At 43.6% G+C, this 19,159-nt stretch overlaps 1 protein-coding gene across 1 annotated transcript in view; it reads left to right on the top strand.

Moving 5' to 3' along the window:
* CELF4 (CUGBP, Elav-like family member 4) overlaps positions 1-19,159 on the top strand; it is a 305,865-nt gene that overhangs the window by 93,156 nt on the left and 193,550 nt on the right. Inside the window, exon 3 of the mRNA XM_009886416.1 lies at positions 4,041-4,054. Within this exon, the coding sequence (XP_009884718.1) occupies positions 4,041-4,054 (14 nt within the window). The remainder of the gene's footprint in view (positions 1-4,040; positions 4,055-19,159) is intronic.

The raw sequence follows: 19,159 nt of genomic DNA, 5'->3' as shown, positions 1-19,159 counted from the left end.
AGTTCCAAAGGCCTGTGGTCCAGCCTCTCCTTCACCACACATGGTCAGATTAGCGGTACCTTAGTCTAGCTGTGTCTCAAGAGTACATGGATGGGATTCACAGAGTTCAAAAGTGTCTTACAGAAATTCAGTAAGGTCAGGCACTGGACACGTCTCTGTCTCTCCTCCCTTGGCAAGCTGGAGATGGGGAGCATGTCTGTTCACAGGGCCCAGGGGATCTCGAGCCCTAGGGTCACTCAAAGAAGCCACGCTAAAAGCACCACGCAGGTCAAGCTTCAGATGAGTTGTGAGTACACCGGAGCTTACCCTCCACCACGTCGCACAGGTACCGCTGGCAGCTGAGCTCTGCAGAAACACTGAGTATGGGACAGACTGACAGCTGGTGGCACCTTCAGCAGTTCAGTGGGATTTTTTTTTTTTTGCAACTTTCCATTGCCATCCACATTGCTGCAGTTGCACAGCGAACACCCAACCCGGGGAGGTTAGAGGTAGCTTTGCTATGTAGACTTATCTTTTGGAATTTAATCTTCATTTATGACCTATGGTAACATGTCCTATGATCCCAGAGCTTTCTCTTCACATTAAAGTTGTTTTGCCTTTATTTTCCAGCATGTTCAAGTAGTGCAGCCTCCTGCTGGGACAAGAGTATGAAAGGCTTTTAAGCCTCTGTGTTATACTACTATTACTGCAGTGCTAACAAAATCAGAACCCTCTCCAAATAGCTGCCCGCATAGGAAACTGCAAAAAGGGGAGGACGTACCTGTTTCTTAGCATCCCAAGGCTTAAGGGGAGCTAACCATACACCTTTGATCCTCATTGCAGCGGTCACTGCAGTACGTACAGCCTCTGTGTGTCGGTGCATTTACGCAAAGCGGGAGCTAAGTGGTAACTTTGGCTCACTCTTAACCAAAGCAACCACTGTTTGTAACCTGTCTGCACTGTGTATATCTCTGTATGCGCGTAAACCAGTGCAGTCTCCAGAAGAGCTGGACTTCAATGGGATTTTCATCAGAGTGATCACATGGCGGGAGAGATGACAATTTTCCTATTTGCCTGTCCTTTGATGAGCATTTTCCCCATGCAGTGACACCAGGGGATGGTGTTACCTCTGCTAGGGCTTGTATTGCCGCTGTGTGGGTTCCTGTGACTAACGCATTTGCTTTCTAACTCCTGCCTACTTTATACTCCCATTGCTTCACCTCCACAAATTTCCTGCCAAAACCAAGAGTCTTTATCATTAGAAGTAAACTCCATTGCACGCACTGAATGACATCCCTTCCACGGTATCTTAAGATAGTGCCATGCATTTCAGCAGTCCTCAAAGTGTTTTAGAGATCGCGCACGCTGAACTCATTAACAAGCCATTAGAAAGAGAGTGGAGCAAGACTAAGAGGAAAAGAAGGAAAATCTGGCAAAGCATTACCTAATATCACAATTCCATATATTTTCCAGAAGCTGCTGACAGCCTTATATTTTTCATTTGGGGTGAAGGCATGCAGCATAAGGAAGTCTAATAAAAGCAGGAATATAGCCTTGATTTGGTAATTTAAAATTTTCTGTCTTGCAGTGAGGGCCGGGATCCTCTCTTGTTGTTTTGCAAGCAAACAGCAGCTTATCCATCTCAAACTTAGTGTTTGTACTTTTGGAGGGTTTGAGTAATTTTCAGAGAATTTACAAGAGAAACCTATTCATTAGCTTATAAGTTAAAATTAATTAAAAATTGGATTCTTTAAGAAATGTAACATCTGTGCTCACATTCTCTTCATCCAAATGATGTCAATAAGAGAATAACTCAGACTTCAAACTTTCTGTATAGTTGCAGTTAATTGAATTCTTATGCTTGGAGTATTCTTGAAGAAATTAGGAAGTAATTACGCGATGCTATTAACAATTGTATCTAATTGATCTGATGGTGCAGCCAACAAACAGGCCAAGGTCAACAGCTTATTCAGCTCTTAAGCTGGATGTGATCTCAGAGATGATGCAATGGACTCTTGTCTCCTCTGTCATGAATTACCTTGCTCGAGTTCTGCTGGCTGTACTGGGAGTCATGTCATTTTCTTCAGGGGAAATCTACCTTCTACCATACAAAGTCCACCACTGCATGCCAGGTTGGGCATCTGTGCTTGAGAGACTTTGCATGGCCTTGCACCTCGCACCAGTAGGCAGCACTGCAGCAGCTTCTCACCTCTACCCACAGCAGCGTATCCTACAGCCCCTTTGGGTGGCTCTGAACTGGGTCACTACTGGTAGGGCTAAATCAAGTGGGCAACTCTCAATGCATAAACCAACTGTATAAGTGGCAAGTGGTGTCCCCGACCTTCACCCATCACTAATTCACGTCACCCAGTCACTAAAAAGGCAGTCAAAAAGTAAAGGCTAAATTCAGCAGTACGGTTTGGCTGCTCACATGGCTGTAGCTCTGAGCAGTAGTTACAAATCCAGTTTAATAGGCCAGCACTCTGACTCTGCATTGATCCAGCACACCAGTGGATGTGTTCTTAAAGAATGAAGTCAAAACTCCCTTTGGCTTTGCCAGGGTCTGGCTTTCACCCTGCAGAGCTACAAATCAATAGCAGCATTGGAAAGCAGAATTCACCGCAAATGCGTCTGAAGGGGGAGGTATGGAAAATGCAACTGCCCAGAGAAGGAAATAACAAGACAAGGTTTTTTTATTTGCCCTTTTTTTTTGCCAGCTTTTTGCTCTCCTGGTGGAGAGTAGTATCCCAGGAATAGACAAGAAAAAGCATTCGGAGCATTTTATAAATCGTCCAAACTGAGGTAGTAAGAATACAGGAAATTTTCTTACAGACAGAATTACAAAGATGCAGATGTGTGACACCTTGGTATTTTTCAGTCTGTTCAGCAATGCCATCATTAGAAAAAAACCCCACATATCTTTAAAAGCTGCCATAATGTGGAATTAGAAGAACATGACTCAACTGCTTCATGGTGTCACTGATAACAAACCATCAGTGTTAGTAGTGAGTATGGCACAATAGTTGTCTTCAGGTGCCTTAAAAACAAATTATTATTAGGATTATGATGGAACCCCTTTAAGAATATTAGTGTTAAGTTTCTCGTATATATTCTTAATGTTTAACATCATTTTAATCAGTAGCTCGGTTTATTGAATGCTATTCTGTTTTGCCTTCGTACGCACGTTACAGTGAGCTGCTTTGATGTTGTTGTCCTTCACCCAAAGGTAGCCCTACTTCAGCCCCTTTGGAAAAGAAAGGAGCATGGGACACGGTTTTCTGTACATACATAACTCGGTTCCTGTGTTTTAAATGCAGCTACCTCTGGGGTTAAACACGACAGCTTTTTAACAACTTTCAGTAGTGAAGAATAGCTTCTGCAAGTCAAACTGATTGAGGGCTATCTGACAAGGGGAAGGGGGAAGCAAACACCATGAATTATAGATGGCAATCTGTCTATTTTACCATTATATATCCACAGTTGGAGCAGATTCATTCCTCTTGCACCTCCCATTGTGCAGTCATCCCCATTGTACATTCATTTCCATTGTTTCTCCTTCCATGTATTACATTCAGACCCTGTCTCAACTGTACATTCAGGCTCCGTTTGCAGGAGATCCACCCATGGGCTCAGCTGTTTCACAAACAGATCTAATAGCTGTAGTGTGCTCAGATGAGCATGATGGGTAATAGCAGAGCAGATTGAACTATATTGTCCCAGGAGTTCATATATTTTTATACACTCATAGGGTACACATCATCTTGCTATGACAATGAGGCTAAGTCAAGCATCTCGGGAATGCAATAAAGCAGATTACAATACCATTCTTTCACTCATTTTCAGTACACTTCCCCTCCCACTTTCTTTTAACGACGTTAATCAATGCCAGGCTACTTTACACCCAATTCCCAAATGGTGACTTGCTCTGCATTTTTGTCCCCCCCCCCACCCCATACATGCAGAGCTATTTAGCTCTTATCCCTCCTGAAACAGGCTTCCATGGAGATAAAACTAGGAATTTGTTAAATATCAAAGAAAGTTAAGGACATGAATTTTCGCAGAAAACCTCCCAGCAGTTCAGGCTTAAAAATGGCAAGGTTAATAATTTTTTCCCTCCCCAAGCCATGTCACATTATTAAGTGAAATAAAGCTGACAAAGGATGTCATATTCAAATAGCCAGCTTTCTCATTTACTGCATTATTATTACCATACACCTTTCTTGTGCAGCCGTGCTAGGCAATTTGGAGCCCAAGTCTCCCCTCAGACGCAGGTGAGGGGCTCCTTAGCATCTAGGTATGAGTTATGGATATTCCTCCAGAGAGGGAAGATGTGACCCCAGATGGGTGAACCACAGACTGATTCCAAATCTGGAGGACAACACTTGTGTCCTCTCCCCAGTCTGTGGCCGCTTAACCAAGTGACAGCTGCACTCATCTCTTGTCTTCTGATGCTTTGTTCAACTTCTCTGCTTCCAGTTTGGGCAGAGTTAGTACTCAATCCTCATGTGCATCAAGCAGGTAAATTGGCCCATGCCTTTCTTTGCTGGGTCCTTCTGCAGTATACCTAATCCCAAACAATTAAAATCAGGGGTCAAGCTTTACAGAAGCACGAAAGCTGCTTAAAATCTTGAGGTGTTTTGTAACAGACACGTATGGCATTCTTTGAGTTTTTATCATGTCTTGCTGTATTTGTTCATTCCTTCAAGAGCTGAGGAATGGGGGGAGAGGGAAGTCCAGTGATTATGATGCTTTGAAACTTACTGTAAAAATGAGCCTATAATGCTCACTTCATTACAGGACTGCAGGTGCTAGTTTTATAAAATTTCAATAAAAGTCATAAAATTTATGATATGGTAAAATTTACTACTGCAAACGACACACTGTACAATGGCAAAGTCAATGAAAAGCTGAAATCCTTTGTTCACGCAGGGCACAGACTCTCCAGGACTACAGACCTGCAAGAGCAGGATAGACAAACTTTTGTCCAGAACAACACAGATATAGCTGGTCCTGTCTTCTCATAAGAAAAATGAGCTCTTTCTAGGTGCCTTCTAGCCCAACAGTTGTGGCAGTCCGTGCCCTCAATTGCACTTTGCATTCAGATAGTCTTTCCCACCTTGAAAGATCCCACTGAGTGCAGCAAACCATATATAAGGAAACACATCTTCCCAACACTGACATCCGCCCGTCCCGAGGTAGCCACAAGCATCTGTCTTAATGACCCGCAACACCACCAGACAACAAATATCAGAGAGAGTGTGAGATGATGGGCTGGTGTAAAATGAGCTGGAGCAGGCTCTGTATAGATTTACACCAGTGGAAAGTCGGGACCAGGGACAGAAAATCGTTACTACGTGCGATGGAAAGTAAATGTGTACATTGGAAGGCCAAATACTGGATTGGAATCAGAGATTAATTGTAACATAGATGGAGCTTTAGAAAATGTATTGAAACGTACAATCATCCTTAATGATATTGACTTCTCTCACAAGGGTGCTGTGAAGTTTTGTGCGGTCGTATCAGTGAGGCACTCAGAGATGCTCTGCTAGCAGGAGCCATAGGAGCGCAATGCTGAAAGGACACTGCCTTCATCTTAATGTCCCTAGTAATAAAGAAGGAAAAATATAAATCTGGGAATGATGGAGAAATAGGCTAGTTTGACAAATTGATTGTGATGTTCTCTCTTTCTTTTCTGCCCTCTCTCTACTCCATCACTCATCTGTTCTCTTCTGGACCCAACGGGACAAACACAGAAGTATCAATTCCCCTGTTACATCTGCCTTTTCTTCCCTTTATTAAAAAGTTTGTTGTGTTCAGGGAATTAAATCATACCCAGAATCAGGAAGACTTAGGGTCAAAGCTGAGATTGAACTTAGCAAATACACTCCTGACAAGGACACCACATTGCCAAAATCTTACAAATCAGGCTCCGAAGTGAGAGAAGCTTCCCAACATCATGATGGTAATCAGATGAGATTAGCATTTTTTGTGATATTTTTACCTGATATGGGGCAAGTGGATACAAATCAGAAGACCACTGCTCCTTTGCAGATCTCTGATTCAGGCCACATGCATTTTTACATTAACATTGGACTTCGGGTGCTTCTTTATTCCAACCACCAGGGTGAATCACTTTGAGATATATAAATGCAAATATTTTTCAATCATTTTCAGTAAACCCTCCCCACATGCTATTATAGTTTATTTCATTAGGAGTAAGAGATAAATCAGAATTCTGGAAAGAAGATCTTGACTAATTTAGTGGTAAATTCAATGTATGTTTGAGAAGACCTGTATTCCCTAATCCCTTGTGCCTCAGTCAGCTAAGCCAGAATGAATCCCAGCCCGTGGTCAGAGCTGCCTTCATCACACTCTTCACTCCAGATTTATGACCCCAGTTCTGTGCCTCACCAGCTTCCCTGTAATCAGGCTGAGTCTGTCTTACTGATACTGAGGTATTTAGGCTTCTTGTATCTGTTGGCCATGGATTTCCATTTGGTCTGATGTGAACCAGAAATCCTGGTTTTTTTTTTTTTTTTTTTTTTTTTTTTTTGTGAGACCATCCGACTTTGTTTGCTAAATCAGATGTGACAGGCAGGGATTGCATCATGGTTTTACAACCGCTCGTTCAGTTGCTCGCTGTGCTGCTGAACGTTTAGTTAGGCTGGAACAGCGGCAGCACTGAATATATCTAAACCCCACCGTTCCTCTAAGCAAAGAACCTGGCTCTTTTCAAACCCATTTCCAGGCATCCAGTAAGAAATGACATAGTGCATGTTGGCTGGGTTTTGGGAAGGAGGGAAGATAGGGGAAAGAAATAAGAAAATGAACTGTAAGATACAGAGAAATCGCAGTGAGCTGTTAGCAGGACTGAGGAAGATACTGTTATCTTTAAACTTTCATGTCTCGCTGTCCTGTTATCATTACTACACGATGCAATCTTAAAACATATATCTACACTAGTAAATTAAACCAGCCAAGGCCCATTTTCTGGCCCAAGGAACAAGTGACACAGTACAGCTTTTATCCACCTACCTAAAATCTCTTCCACCCAGAACAGGGAGAGTGAATCTAAATTTCTTCCCGGAAAGGGTGCCTGGCCAATAACAATCAGGATGGCCATGGCGCAGTGCCCAGGTCCGTGGCTCAACTTGGGTTAGCTGATAGATACAGATATAGACAAAGCCACAGTGTTAAGCCATTTTTATTTGTCAAAGGCTTTGTCCTCCTTTCAAAATTTGGGTAAGGAGGAAAACCCGTCCAACTACCTTTCGTATCTGCGCACTCCCCTCCAACTTTTATTCCAGATCCTAGCTGGGAAAGCCAAACTTCGTAAGAAGATATTTCCAGGAGGATGAGATTGTCATGAAAGGAAAGGATTCGTGCTGTGTTCGCATCCTGATTATCACAAGCAGAGCTGGGCCTAAGTTATATCCAGATAGAGATTTGAAGTCTCTACACATGTGTATCCTGTGCTTTACTGTTCTTCCTGCTATAAAAAACTGACAGTAGAATGCAACTACAGCCTAGAAATATGCATACCTAGTGAAGATCAGAGATGCTTGAGCCTGAGAAATGGCTCCAGATTCTTCTCTTATCAAGATCACCCTATATGAAAACCACTCTTCTGTGAATATCAGGCTACATCTCACTCCTGGGCCGAAAAGTGTTAGAAAAAGGGCAGGTTCCAGCAAATCTGTCAATGGGCAAGAAGGAATGAAAGGTAGTGAGGGGCTGAGGTAACTGTAAATTCAGCACAAGGGAAAACATTATTATGGTAAAAGCAATTCAGGCAATGGAGTGAAGTGTGTGGGCATGGGGGAACCTCTTGGCAGCGGTGCTGCTCAAGGCTGGAGAAGGCACTAGTTTATCAGCAGGGGCTGGTCATGTCAACATAAATCCTGGCACTGCATAAAAGTGAGGTGCTCTGCTACTACCTAACCCTGCAAGCCCTGAACTCTGCCTAATCCCCTCCTGGGTGCCGGATCTTTGCATCTTTGTGAAGCTGTCCATTTCCAAAAAAGTGCAGAATTTACTACAGGGAGAAAAAAATGGAGCCCGAGTGCCATTAATAGGATCTATGGCAGCATTCTGTAATACATCAGTCCTACTTATAACATAATAGCCGTATAACTCATACAAGGCTCTGGCTCATGTGAGGCATGGAGGTCTACATTACACAGGGGAGGAATAAGCAACACAGTCACATATCCTGTAGCTGGGTAAGATTACAACACAAGCAGCAAGCTTTCCAGGCCTTAAATGCTGGAGGAAAGGACAAGCCGTAGGAACAGTTCCATCTCTGATTTTATGAAAGCTGGAGCATTTTCCTTGCAGGATAACTCCAGCAATTCTCTGCAAAGCTCTGTGTATGTGTGATCAGCAATAATTGTTAGTTGCCTTACAGTGAAAGCAAGGAATGAACCGGTGATGGGAATTAAATTTGCTTTCTTCTTCTCTCAAGAGGTGATGCCATCAATGAGTGGAGAGGTGAAATGAGACATATTCTCAGATGTGGTAAATTGCTGCAGCTCAGCTGAAGTTAAGGGAGCTCTGTTCCTTTATACCAGCTGAGGATGTATTAAAGAATAAAAAAATGAGGAAAACTTTATTGTTACAGACTATGTTTCTTCAAGGAAATACAGAGTTCCAAACTTGCAGTATGACAGCTTTTTTTCAGTCCTCAATTCACACGGTTAGGCATAGCAGGGTGACCAACTTCAGGTCAGCCACAAAACACATACAGTCTGAATCCAGTCGTTGATTTTATTTTATTTTTTCTTTAAGACCTGGTTTCAAAGCTTTGGTTTTCCGCTACAGCAGGTGATGAACATTACAAGTAGCTACAAGTGAAACTTTAAAGGCTTGAGCCTTTCAGAGAAAGCAACCTTTGCCGTGGAGACTCAGTATCAGACCTTAATAATTCATGCATTTTAAGCCCAGAAGAGACTGGTGACAATCTAAGCTAGCCTGCAACATAAAACAGGCCTTCAGTCTTCTCTGAATTATTTCCCATTTCAAGTCCAAAAGCTATTGTCAAAGTAAAGTATATATTTTAGAAAAACATCTGATCCCATTTTAAAGTAGCTAGTGACAGGTTATCTTTTATAGTCCTTGGTAAAGACTTCTAATAGTTAATCACTCTTAAAAAGGGGGACCTTATTTCCTGTTTGCATGTCAGGCTTCATCTTCTAGAATTTGGTTCTTTCTACATCTCTACCTGCTAAAATAAAGAGCCTTATATTCTTACATTTCTGCTCCACAGAAAGTAATTAAATCGACTCCTAATTTTCTCTTTGAGGAGCTAACTGGTGCCTTTATTCTGTCTTCATAAAACTGGCATATGACAGAGGTATGTTAAACTGAGTGTCTCGGGGAAGGTGAACAGAGAATAGTCATTCACTGCTTCTCCCACTGTAACAACTGGGGGCCATGGAACAAAACTTCCAGGCAGCAGACTTAAAATGGATCCAGTGAAGTTCTTTTTTAATGGGACCCAGTCAGGTGGTGCAACTCCTTTCTGCAGAACATATAAATAGGCCCCAAAACTCATTAGATGTGTTCTCCTTGCCTTGTTTTCTTCCCTTGCCCCAAGTATCTGTTCCTGCCAGTCTCATGGCAGTGTTGTGTGTGCCTTCATTTATTTGTATGTTTAGACATTTTGTGGGTCAGGTCCAAGCTTCAAGTTGGGAAATGCTTCAGTAATAAATAATGAAAATCAGGGTATGTGTCTTTAACAGGATTAGTTCTAGTATTTGCCAAACGTTCAAAGTAGCACAAAGAGCAATGAGGAGGCTTCTTTCCATGCTCAAAATTTCATGGCTTAGGTCCAGCCCCCAAGATCTGAATGGAGGTTACAGCTTCAGCGGGAAGTTTGAGGCCCTAAGTAGGAGGTGAGAACTATGTGGTTTCTTGGATGTGAGCTGCAGAGCCTGTCCAAAAAGATAGTGCTCATGGATTTTCTTCTGCTGTACAGGGTTTCCCCTGAGTGTCCTCACTGGCAGCCTGGATCTGAGCACATAGAATCAGGTGTGAACACACCTGCATTGCAGCTGGCCAGAATGAACATGCACAAGAGGAGAAGGATTAGCCTTATCATTCTCCATCCTCAGCCTGGATCATGGGGAGGGTAGCTTACAGCAACAGAGGTTAAAAACTAGGAAGCCTATCCTGGAATTAAGCCATAATATCTGGCTGGACAGGGAGAGGAAGAGGGGGGTATGGATAATTGCACCCATAGGGCAATTAGAGTTACAAGGAGCAGTGGAGCTCCTCTTCAGTCCCAAGAGTGTGATTAATTGGCAATAACAACCCCCCTGGAGTTGCCTTATTGCTATTATGAAGCCAAGTCTTTATTTTTTATTTTATTATTTTTTATTTATAAATGAAATATTTAAGTCCATGACTTTGATCGCCAGGATCTGCTAGTTAGTGCCGGCTTCAGCCACAAGGTGCCAAGATTAAAGATTCATCAAAGGCAAAGGATTAACCAACCCTGCCGGAATGCCAAGTAGCTGGTCGGGGAGAGGATGCTGCACTAAAGGCATGAGAGAGTCCTTCTTTGCTTAGCTTGTTCTCTAGAGCTGTGGGTTTGATGCCTCCCCCTCCACTCTGCCACTGCTTACCTCTTTTACCCTTCTGTACCTGTAACTTGCCTGGAAGAAAGAGGCTGAAGCCAACATTAAAAAATACAAATGCTCTGCTAACATGGGGTGTTCTCCTCTTAAAGAGAGGTGGTAGTTGCAAGGATGACACCTTGCAATGTCTAGGGTTGGGTATGCAACCTCCTCTATTTTACTGTGTCTTACAGAGAATGGGCTCAGATGCCACCCCATGGACAGACCCCAGAGGTCCAGGTTTCCAAAGGGAGTGAGGATCCTAATGAGGTGCATAGATGTCTGGTGGTCTTTTCAAAAGTAGCCAAAAAGGAGAAAGCAGAAACTCCATCATCCCTCTTTTGACAGAATCACCATACAAACAGATTTTCCCTAGAAATCTCCTTTGTTTCTGTGTGGAAAGAGAATTTGAGGCTGCTGGGCATTCCTCTGAGATTTCTGTGTGCTTGGTGGTATGGGCACGTGCAGTTATATGGTGACATCAATTGCCCCTGTGCAGACCAACACAGAGGTTAGTGCCCAAGCTCCATGCTTTTCCAGCAATCCATGATGGGAATGGTGCTTTCTACAGAAGCCTAAATTTGTTTGAAATCCTTCTTCTTAGAGCTGATGGTTTACAGAACACACAATCACATGCCAAGATTTACAAAAGCGGTCAGTAGCTTTTTAGTCCTTCTTTTTATTCTCAGGTATATTGAAGTGGCATCATTATTAAGGGAGTATGTTTTGTAGCTTTTGGAAGTCCAAAACCATCACCAGGGTCTTAAGCTACAAGTCTGAAATTTCTCTCCCTCTTTTAAATCTCCACCTACTAAGTCCTTGCAAACACTACATTGTTTCAACAACTCCCCCCGCCCCAGAAGGGACCACAGGAAAGCATACCTGGGTAAGCATCCACTCCCTTGCAACAGCCCACTGTTCAGCTTAATGGGATCTGTCAAGAGATGGAACAAATCGGGCAAGAGAGGAGCTGTCTTGGACGTATATGAGTTCATTCCAATAATCTCTGTCTGTCTGACTGCTGCCTGCCTGTCCCCCTGCACTGCTGGGACTCTTTCCAAGAGGAGGATAAATACACCTACTCCTTGCTTTTCACTTGACAGTCCTTCCCTTCCCTTCCCTTCCCTTTCCTTCCCTTCCCTTCCCTTCCCTTCCCTTCCCTTTCCTTTCCTTTCCTTCCCTTCCCTTCCCTTCCCTTCCCTTCCCTTCCCTTCCCTTCCCTTCCCTTCCCTTCCCTTCCCTTCCCTTCCCTTCCCTTCCCTTCCCTTCCCTTCCCTTCCCTTCCCTTCCCTTCCCTTCCCTTCCCTTCCCTTCCCTTCCCTTCCCTTCCCTTCCCTTCCCTTCCCTTCCCTTCCCTTCCCTTCCCTTCCCTTCCCTTCCCTTCCCTTCCCTTCCCTTCCCTTCCCTTCCCTTCCTCTCCTCTCCTCTCCTCTCCTCTCTTTCCTCTTTATTGCTGCCAAAATGAAATAATTGGCAGGGGTTTGGGAGACTTGAAATTTTTCTGGCATCTGGTTAGATAAGGTTTCCTGCTCTATTGCTCTTCCCATCTCTCTTCTATGATGTAGCTAAGGAGCCCAACAATCTGCCTTCCCTGCCAGATACCATCATGCATTTGGAAATAGTATTGTTTTCTTTAGGCAGATGGTGATTCTCATCCTTTGATCCTTTCACTAAACTCATTAGAAAACCTGGCCTCAGATCAAACCTTAAAAAGAAGAAAAAAAATCAGAGAAAGAAATAAATGCCACAGTGATGAAGGTAGTACGTAAGATGCTGGATGGAACAGAGCAGAACCACCTATTCTCTCTCTGCCTCTGTAACAGGGATTTTTACTCTCTGAGGTCTGCAACTTTTCTAGTACTGATCAGATCCCACTGATCTTTGTACATGCGTGCACACAGACATATGTATGTGTATGTGAACATATGTGAGTGTTTGTGTGTGTAAACGTAATCAAAGCCATCTCCATTTGCTTCAGCCTATGCGTGGAATGTAAGAGCCTGGTATGGGACTCACTGCACTGAAGTGGTTGCTCCTCTGGTACAGTTTGCTGTATGTTGATAAGGGCTCTGCTGTATTTCTCATTTTGAAAATAAAGGGTATTTTCAGTGGTGTGGGCCATAAGAAGTAGGATGAATCACAGCAAAATGATGGCTAACGTGGCCTCTGTGCTTATCAACCTGAGTCCAACCCCTCTACACTTGGCAAAGCAAAGTGAGCACAAAGAGTGTGCCCAGCCATGAGTTATCAGCACAGCTCAATGCCCCTCCCTTGTGTAGAGGCAGATTTATCATGTTGTGCAGGGGAAAGGTTCCAGGTGTGTATTTGAGAGCAGAGGACGGAGACGGGAGGAAGTTGAGCAACACACTTCTGCTCTCCATTTTGTCTGCTGGAACAAACTCAAGCGCCAACCTATAAAATGGGACCACTGCACAACAGTCTTCCTCTAGAGCCTGAATTAAGGTGTCATCAAGGGCCACAGATATGTACAAGCAGGAGGAGTTGAAACGCAGCCTAATTTGAACGGAGCCCATTCGCACAAAGCTGAACTGGATTTGTGTGACTGAAAACATTTGAGATATGTGAGAGTGGTGGTCTCCACACCCTCTCTTTTCTGCTGGGGTAGGGGGAGGAATGTGAAGGAATATCCTCAGATCCCCCAAGAGCAAAGGAATCCATCCCTCCCAGAGGCACTGAGAAGCTGCCTGTATGATGCTCCATCTCCCAGGCTGAATTAAGAGGTGTTGGACATCCCCATGTCCCATCAGCAGGGTCACATGTGTGTCATTCATCCCAAATACCAACCTAGTGGTATTTTCTCTGTAGCACAGGGCTGGAGTCAAATACTGTGACTGGACTTTTTTTTTTTAATGGATTGTATAATTTTATGACTGTCAAGATGAACAAATAATTTGCAATGAATAATTTATCCAACAGATTTTGATTCTTTTGCAGCTTACTGAATATCCATGAGCAGACCTTGATTTTAGCTGGCTTATTTATTGTTTGAATTTATTTGACGTGTTCCCCCTTCTTTTTTTTTTTTTTTTTAAACACTATCAACTGATCAGAGATAGCTCCTGAAAAAGTTTCATACTCTGCAGTTGAAATTAGTTGCAGCAGCCATGAATCAGGGGGTGGACAGTCCAATGTGTAGAAATTTCACTCAAGCAATTTGGAATTAATTCTCAGACCTTTTACAGACTTCCAATGTGACTTTGGTCAAGGAAGTTGGGAACAATGTTGTCACTAGAAAGTTGTCCTTAAGTGACTAATCCAAGGTCTGAGATAGAGATGAACACAAGATTGGCAAGGCTAGGGCAGCCTAAACATCTGCCTTGCCTGGCATCCTGTCTTTGATTATGGCCAAGAGTATATGTCTAAGATAAAAGATGAAACCAGCGCAAGCACGTAGTGACTATTCCCTGAAATATTCATTCCGTCTCCCATGATTTGTTTAGTTCAAAAGATGCCTGATCCAGAGGTGGCGTCTTTCTATTTGGTAGCCCTTGATGTGTTTGTATTTCACATGAGGGGCATGAACCTAAGGCTGGGGAGGACTTCAGCCTCTGGTGTAAAGCCTATGTTTTATCACCACCTGCTTGCTCTGGTTTTATCGCAGACAGCCTGGGTTATCTTGATCAAGTCAATTAGGATGAGATTTATTAGCTATTTAAAAGATAGCTCAGTGTCAGCTAGCTGGGTAGCTAAAGATGGGGAGGTGTTCACATGCTGTGGTTAGGGGACCACCACGAACCCATTAGCCGGATGAGACTGACGACAGCCTAGGAGCATCAGGGTGCAGGCAGAGCTCCACTCATTACAGCAGTGAGGCCGCTCCCCTCCTCCAGAGATTTTGATTTGATGGGGAACACAACTAGTGGAACAGACAAACAAGGCGAGATAACAAACTGAACGGTACTGAGAGGGAACACTGAATCCAGGATTATGTCTGGCTTTGCCCATGAGATGCAGCAGTGTTTTGAAGGCACCGAAGCAAAAGGTAGATTTTAATTCAGGTTCTTTACATACACAGGCTCTCTGCCGAGATGAAGGAGGCATTTTAATCCCCCGGGAGCAGAGCTATCAAATTGGCTGGATGGCTCCCTCTGTCACAAACAGCATATTTTATGCAATGTACCCACACTCTGATCTGTTATGGTAAATCAGCTTTTCCTTCTCTGATGTTGTGTGCAGTTTTGCATTGTTGGGTGGAGAGAAGGAGGCAGGAATAACCCAGGTGGACATAGATGTAAAATGTTTTCTTGCCCAAAAGAGGGGAAGAACTGCTTGTGAACAGGTGGAATTGAACAGCACTTGATGTTAGATGTCCACACTGGCTGTTAAGGGCAGCCCTGAGAGCTCAAGACCAGGAAACCACCCTCTGTGCAGATAATGAGCCTGAAAGACTGGCCTAAGGTGTGTCAAGTATACTCCGCTCGCACTACGCAGGACCTTGCACCCCCAGGGATACCTGGAGGGTTAGCGTGCTACCAGGCAGGCCCAAACAAACTCTCCACAGGCAGGCAGTCCACAGGAGGTGGAGTATGCCATGTTTCCTGCTGCTCCAGATGGTGCCCTTTCAGAGTTATGTAGATGTAGCCACCGAGGTCCTGCTTAGAGACAGCCCACTCCTGCTGGGCAGCTGTACATAAGATCGGCAGCACTCTCCAAAGAGCTTGCGTGCTGGCCAGTCTGTCCCTGCTCTGGTCAGGAGGGATTGTTATCAGCCCCCTCACCGGGAGCAGGATCAGGTCAGCACGGATGCTTTTGGGAAAGAAAATGTCCATGCAGGTCTCAAAGTGTGAGATCCTCTCCTTCAGGTGGTCTGTTTTCACAAGGTCACTCCTCCATTTCTGCAGAAAGAGCAGGGAAATAACAGATTTTATTGTTGTCTTGGGGAACAAGGAGGCAGGGGTGGGGGATTAAGCAGTGTATGTAGGGGTGGAAACACCAGCCATTTCTCTTTCTGTCCCTTCTCCACTGATAGCCAGGGTGACCATCTGCACCAGAGTCACAGCTGGAGATCTCCAGCCTGAGGTCCTTTTCAGACTCACTGCAGGCTCACTCATCAGAGATACCAAACTGCCTGTGTTCTCTGCTCTCTTCCCTTGTCTTTCTGGACTCCACTTAGTTTTCATTTAAGATCTCAACAGGCTAGAATAGCTCAACTGTCCTCAGCACTTCCCTCTACACCATTCTTCTCCCTAGACCATGTAAGAGCTCCCTTGTTATCCTTCTTCTTATGTTTTTCTATCTATAATGAGTACTGCTATGCCCAGTGACCCAATCATCCCTCCAGTACAAGAAGGCTCTTTTCTTCCAGGCTGGTGTATTTGTTTTGGAGGTTGTCTTGATTCAGGTGAAAGTGTTTGTGGCCAGAATCTATCAGCTACTCAGTGTTGCTCAAATTACTTTCAAAAAGTAATTTGTTGCTGATTCCCACATCCAAAAACTTATTGTCAATTTCGTGTTCTTGGTGACCGTCTCGGTAAAAGATAGTCACGTATCCAAAATTAGAACCCGGCTGTTGCAAACTCTGGGGAAATAAACCTGAGGTGCAAATGAAAAAGAGGTTTTTAGAGACAAATATAGTCTGTTGCCAGTACTGTCTTTGATGACTTGGTAGAAAGCATTCTCCAAACTTTCTGGCGCTTCAGCAGCACTTCTAAGCAAGTTAAGTACTGCAGGTGATGTCCTGTGGTTTTTCTCCTCACTGCTCTCAGATTTAAAAACACGGACTCATTTGCCTGTGAACAATGTCCGGGAGTCAGCAGATGCCAGGGTACTGACGCAGGGATGATCACAGGTATGCTAGTAACAGGGTTTAGTAGCATTTTCTGACAAACCAGTTGGGGCAGGGTTCACCTTCCCCGATTTAGGTGCCCTAAAAGCCAGATGTCTAATCTGGGTTAGTCGTGCCAGGCTTTCCTTGCAATCAATACAGAAGAACAGGTGCCTCCAGAGGTCATTTCACTGGAGCCAAAGTGTGTAAGAAAAGCCATTGAACTGCCCTCAGGAATTGTTTCTATACCCAAAATAACAATAAAGGAAGCCTAGGATGACCAGCTTAGACCTCTACCTTTTAAACATCCTCAGTTGGAGAAGATAGATCTCACAGTTTATTGTAAAACTAGTTGTCAAAACCAAAGCAGTTCAAGCCAAAATGCTGGTTTCAGCACATCCCCCAGTGTCAAGAGATACCTTAGTGGAAATTGTGTAAATTCCTTGTTTCACTATTTAAATATATATGTTTATGTTTGAATTGGCTTTGGTTGTTGAAGAAAGCACTAGGATATTGCACTAAAAATATACTAGCAACATGTAAAATGCAGGGAAAGCTACAAGGAAGAAAGAGTTACCATAAAGAGGGAAAAAATGTAAAAGGTTAAAATCATAGCACAGCATTCGGGTATTCACATAATTATGGAGATGGAAAGTATCAGTGAGCCTAAGCTGAGAAAGGGCTTTTTCTTGTTCCTTAGCTTAGTTTTAGAGGAGCAGTTTAGCAAAAATATTGCACCTTCTACCCCAATTCAGAAAAGGGGAAAAATTTTGAAATTCTAGAATTTACTGCATTCTTATTTTTCAAGATTTTCCTTGAATGTTTCCTATATTCACACAAGGTAACAGACTCACTGCCTTACAGAACATTTCTGGATAGATAGTTTAGGTGGACATTACAGACAGACAGTGAGTATTATGCTTTCCATTGGTGATACAACTTTCCAATTAAAAATAGTTTTTTGACAGCACAAGATTAAGGAGTTTTTCTGAAAAATCACACTTATTTTCTGGAGGCAGGGAAAAGTCTCGTCAACAACTTTTAGGCAATTTGCTGGAAAAACTCGCCCATTAAAAGGCTGGGCTTCGATTGAAAACACATGAGTGAAAATGGCAAAAACATGTACATGCAGTCTGAGCTGAGGGAAATGCAACAGCGAACTGTAGAGCTGAAGCAACACAGGTCCTACGTCCCTCACTTATGCTTAGCTTATGATGCTGTCTTGCTGGAGGCATTTAAGTATATCACAGGGGCCAATACAGACGTGGGAAAAGTGCTTTCCCTTCTACTTTTGTCTTAAAACCCAACAGGTCGTTATTGCCTAGCTGATGTCAGTGCTGGGAGGAAGCAGAAGGAAAACTCCGCTCAAGGGCAGCACTCAGCTCTCTGCCACAGCCAAAGTCCACCTCTGTCTGCCCTCCCAGCGAGGATCCTTCTCGTCATTTAAAAATCATAAGTATTAAAATGCACCCGTGGCATTTACACTGCCATACCTGTCCATCACAGGGAGTCAGGGGCCACTGATAATACTGATTGGCTTAATCTCTGTGATAATGCAGAGCAGAGCTGTGAGCCGGTACCAAAAATAAAGATGGTTCTCATTTACAGAGAAGCAGTTAGATTTGCAGGGTAAGTGTATCGGGTGAAAAGCAGAGCAGACTTTTCCATGAGGAATCACCCAGTTTGTCATCAGCTACATCTGCTCTTTTGCAGGTGAAGGAGGCTCTGAGGTAGATGGAGGTCCCTGTTAGCAGCTGCACACCTGCAGCTCCTGTAAACGTCAGTGCACCCTACAGAAAACAACCACAGGATTAGGCCCTCCAGGGAAGATATGAACAGGCCTCTTTGTCCCATGCGTCAATATACTGAATATAGGCAGAATAGGTCACAGGTTTTGGCCTGATCCAACAGACTGACCCAAACTTACCCTCGTGATTTTCAGCTGCTGTAGGTTCCTAGCCGCAGAAGAAGCCCCACTCCCTGCAGCCCTAGCTCTGCAGTTGCATGTTTGTGCTGCCAGTCTATGTTCAACCAAGCCAGCAAGGAGGTATAACGTTTTGGGGGGAACCAAAGTAGTTTTGAGGCTAAACAGGATTCATGTCAGTCAAATTAAAGAGCAGTAGGAAACTGTGCCACCTCCTGACCCCATACAAACTGTGTCCCATAGTAAAAGCTGCCCTTGCTTTTCTTCTTACTGATCAGAAAAGATGGCATCGTTCTCAGACAGGGCAATTTTGTCAGTGTCACAACAAAACCACTATTCTGCGGAGTTGTGCTTTTCTTGCATGTTTAAGGAAACATGCTATTTATGTTTCAAAAAATATGGAAGTATCTACATGTATGTACCTTGCCCAGTATCATCTCCCCTGTATAGGAAGAAGCATAAGATTGGCCTTGTTCCAAATCATGTTGAACACACCACCTGGAAGGAACAGAGACATCTGGAAAATCATTCCACAATCTCTGAGGAAATTACAGGAGAAATACCGGATGATTGGAAGAACAGCCCTTTGTGGGATTCTTACTATATCAGCCAATTTCACTTAGATTTTTTTTCCTAATTAGCATATGTCCAGAACTTTAATAAGAAATCTTTGAGTTCTGGGGGTTTATTTATTTGTTTATTTAATTTTCCTTGTAAATGAAAAAAGTTTTAGCAATTTCACAGGTGGCAGGACAGGGGGGTGGGGAAAGGAAGAGAAAAGCAATATCCAGTAGTTTGCACGTTACAATGCAATAGTGGGAAGGATCGTTCCCTCAGCTGGCATGCGGAGCAGAT

The sequence above is a fragment of the Charadrius vociferus genome, unplaced genomic scaffold (genome assembly GCF_000708025.1).
Source record: "Charadrius vociferus isolate BGI_N301 unplaced genomic scaffold, ASM70802v2 scaffold595, whole genome shotgun sequence".
Lineage (NCBI taxonomy): Eukaryota > Metazoa > Chordata > Aves > Charadriiformes > Charadriidae > Charadrius > Charadrius vociferus.
This window is presented reverse-complemented; position numbering and strand designations above follow the sequence as displayed.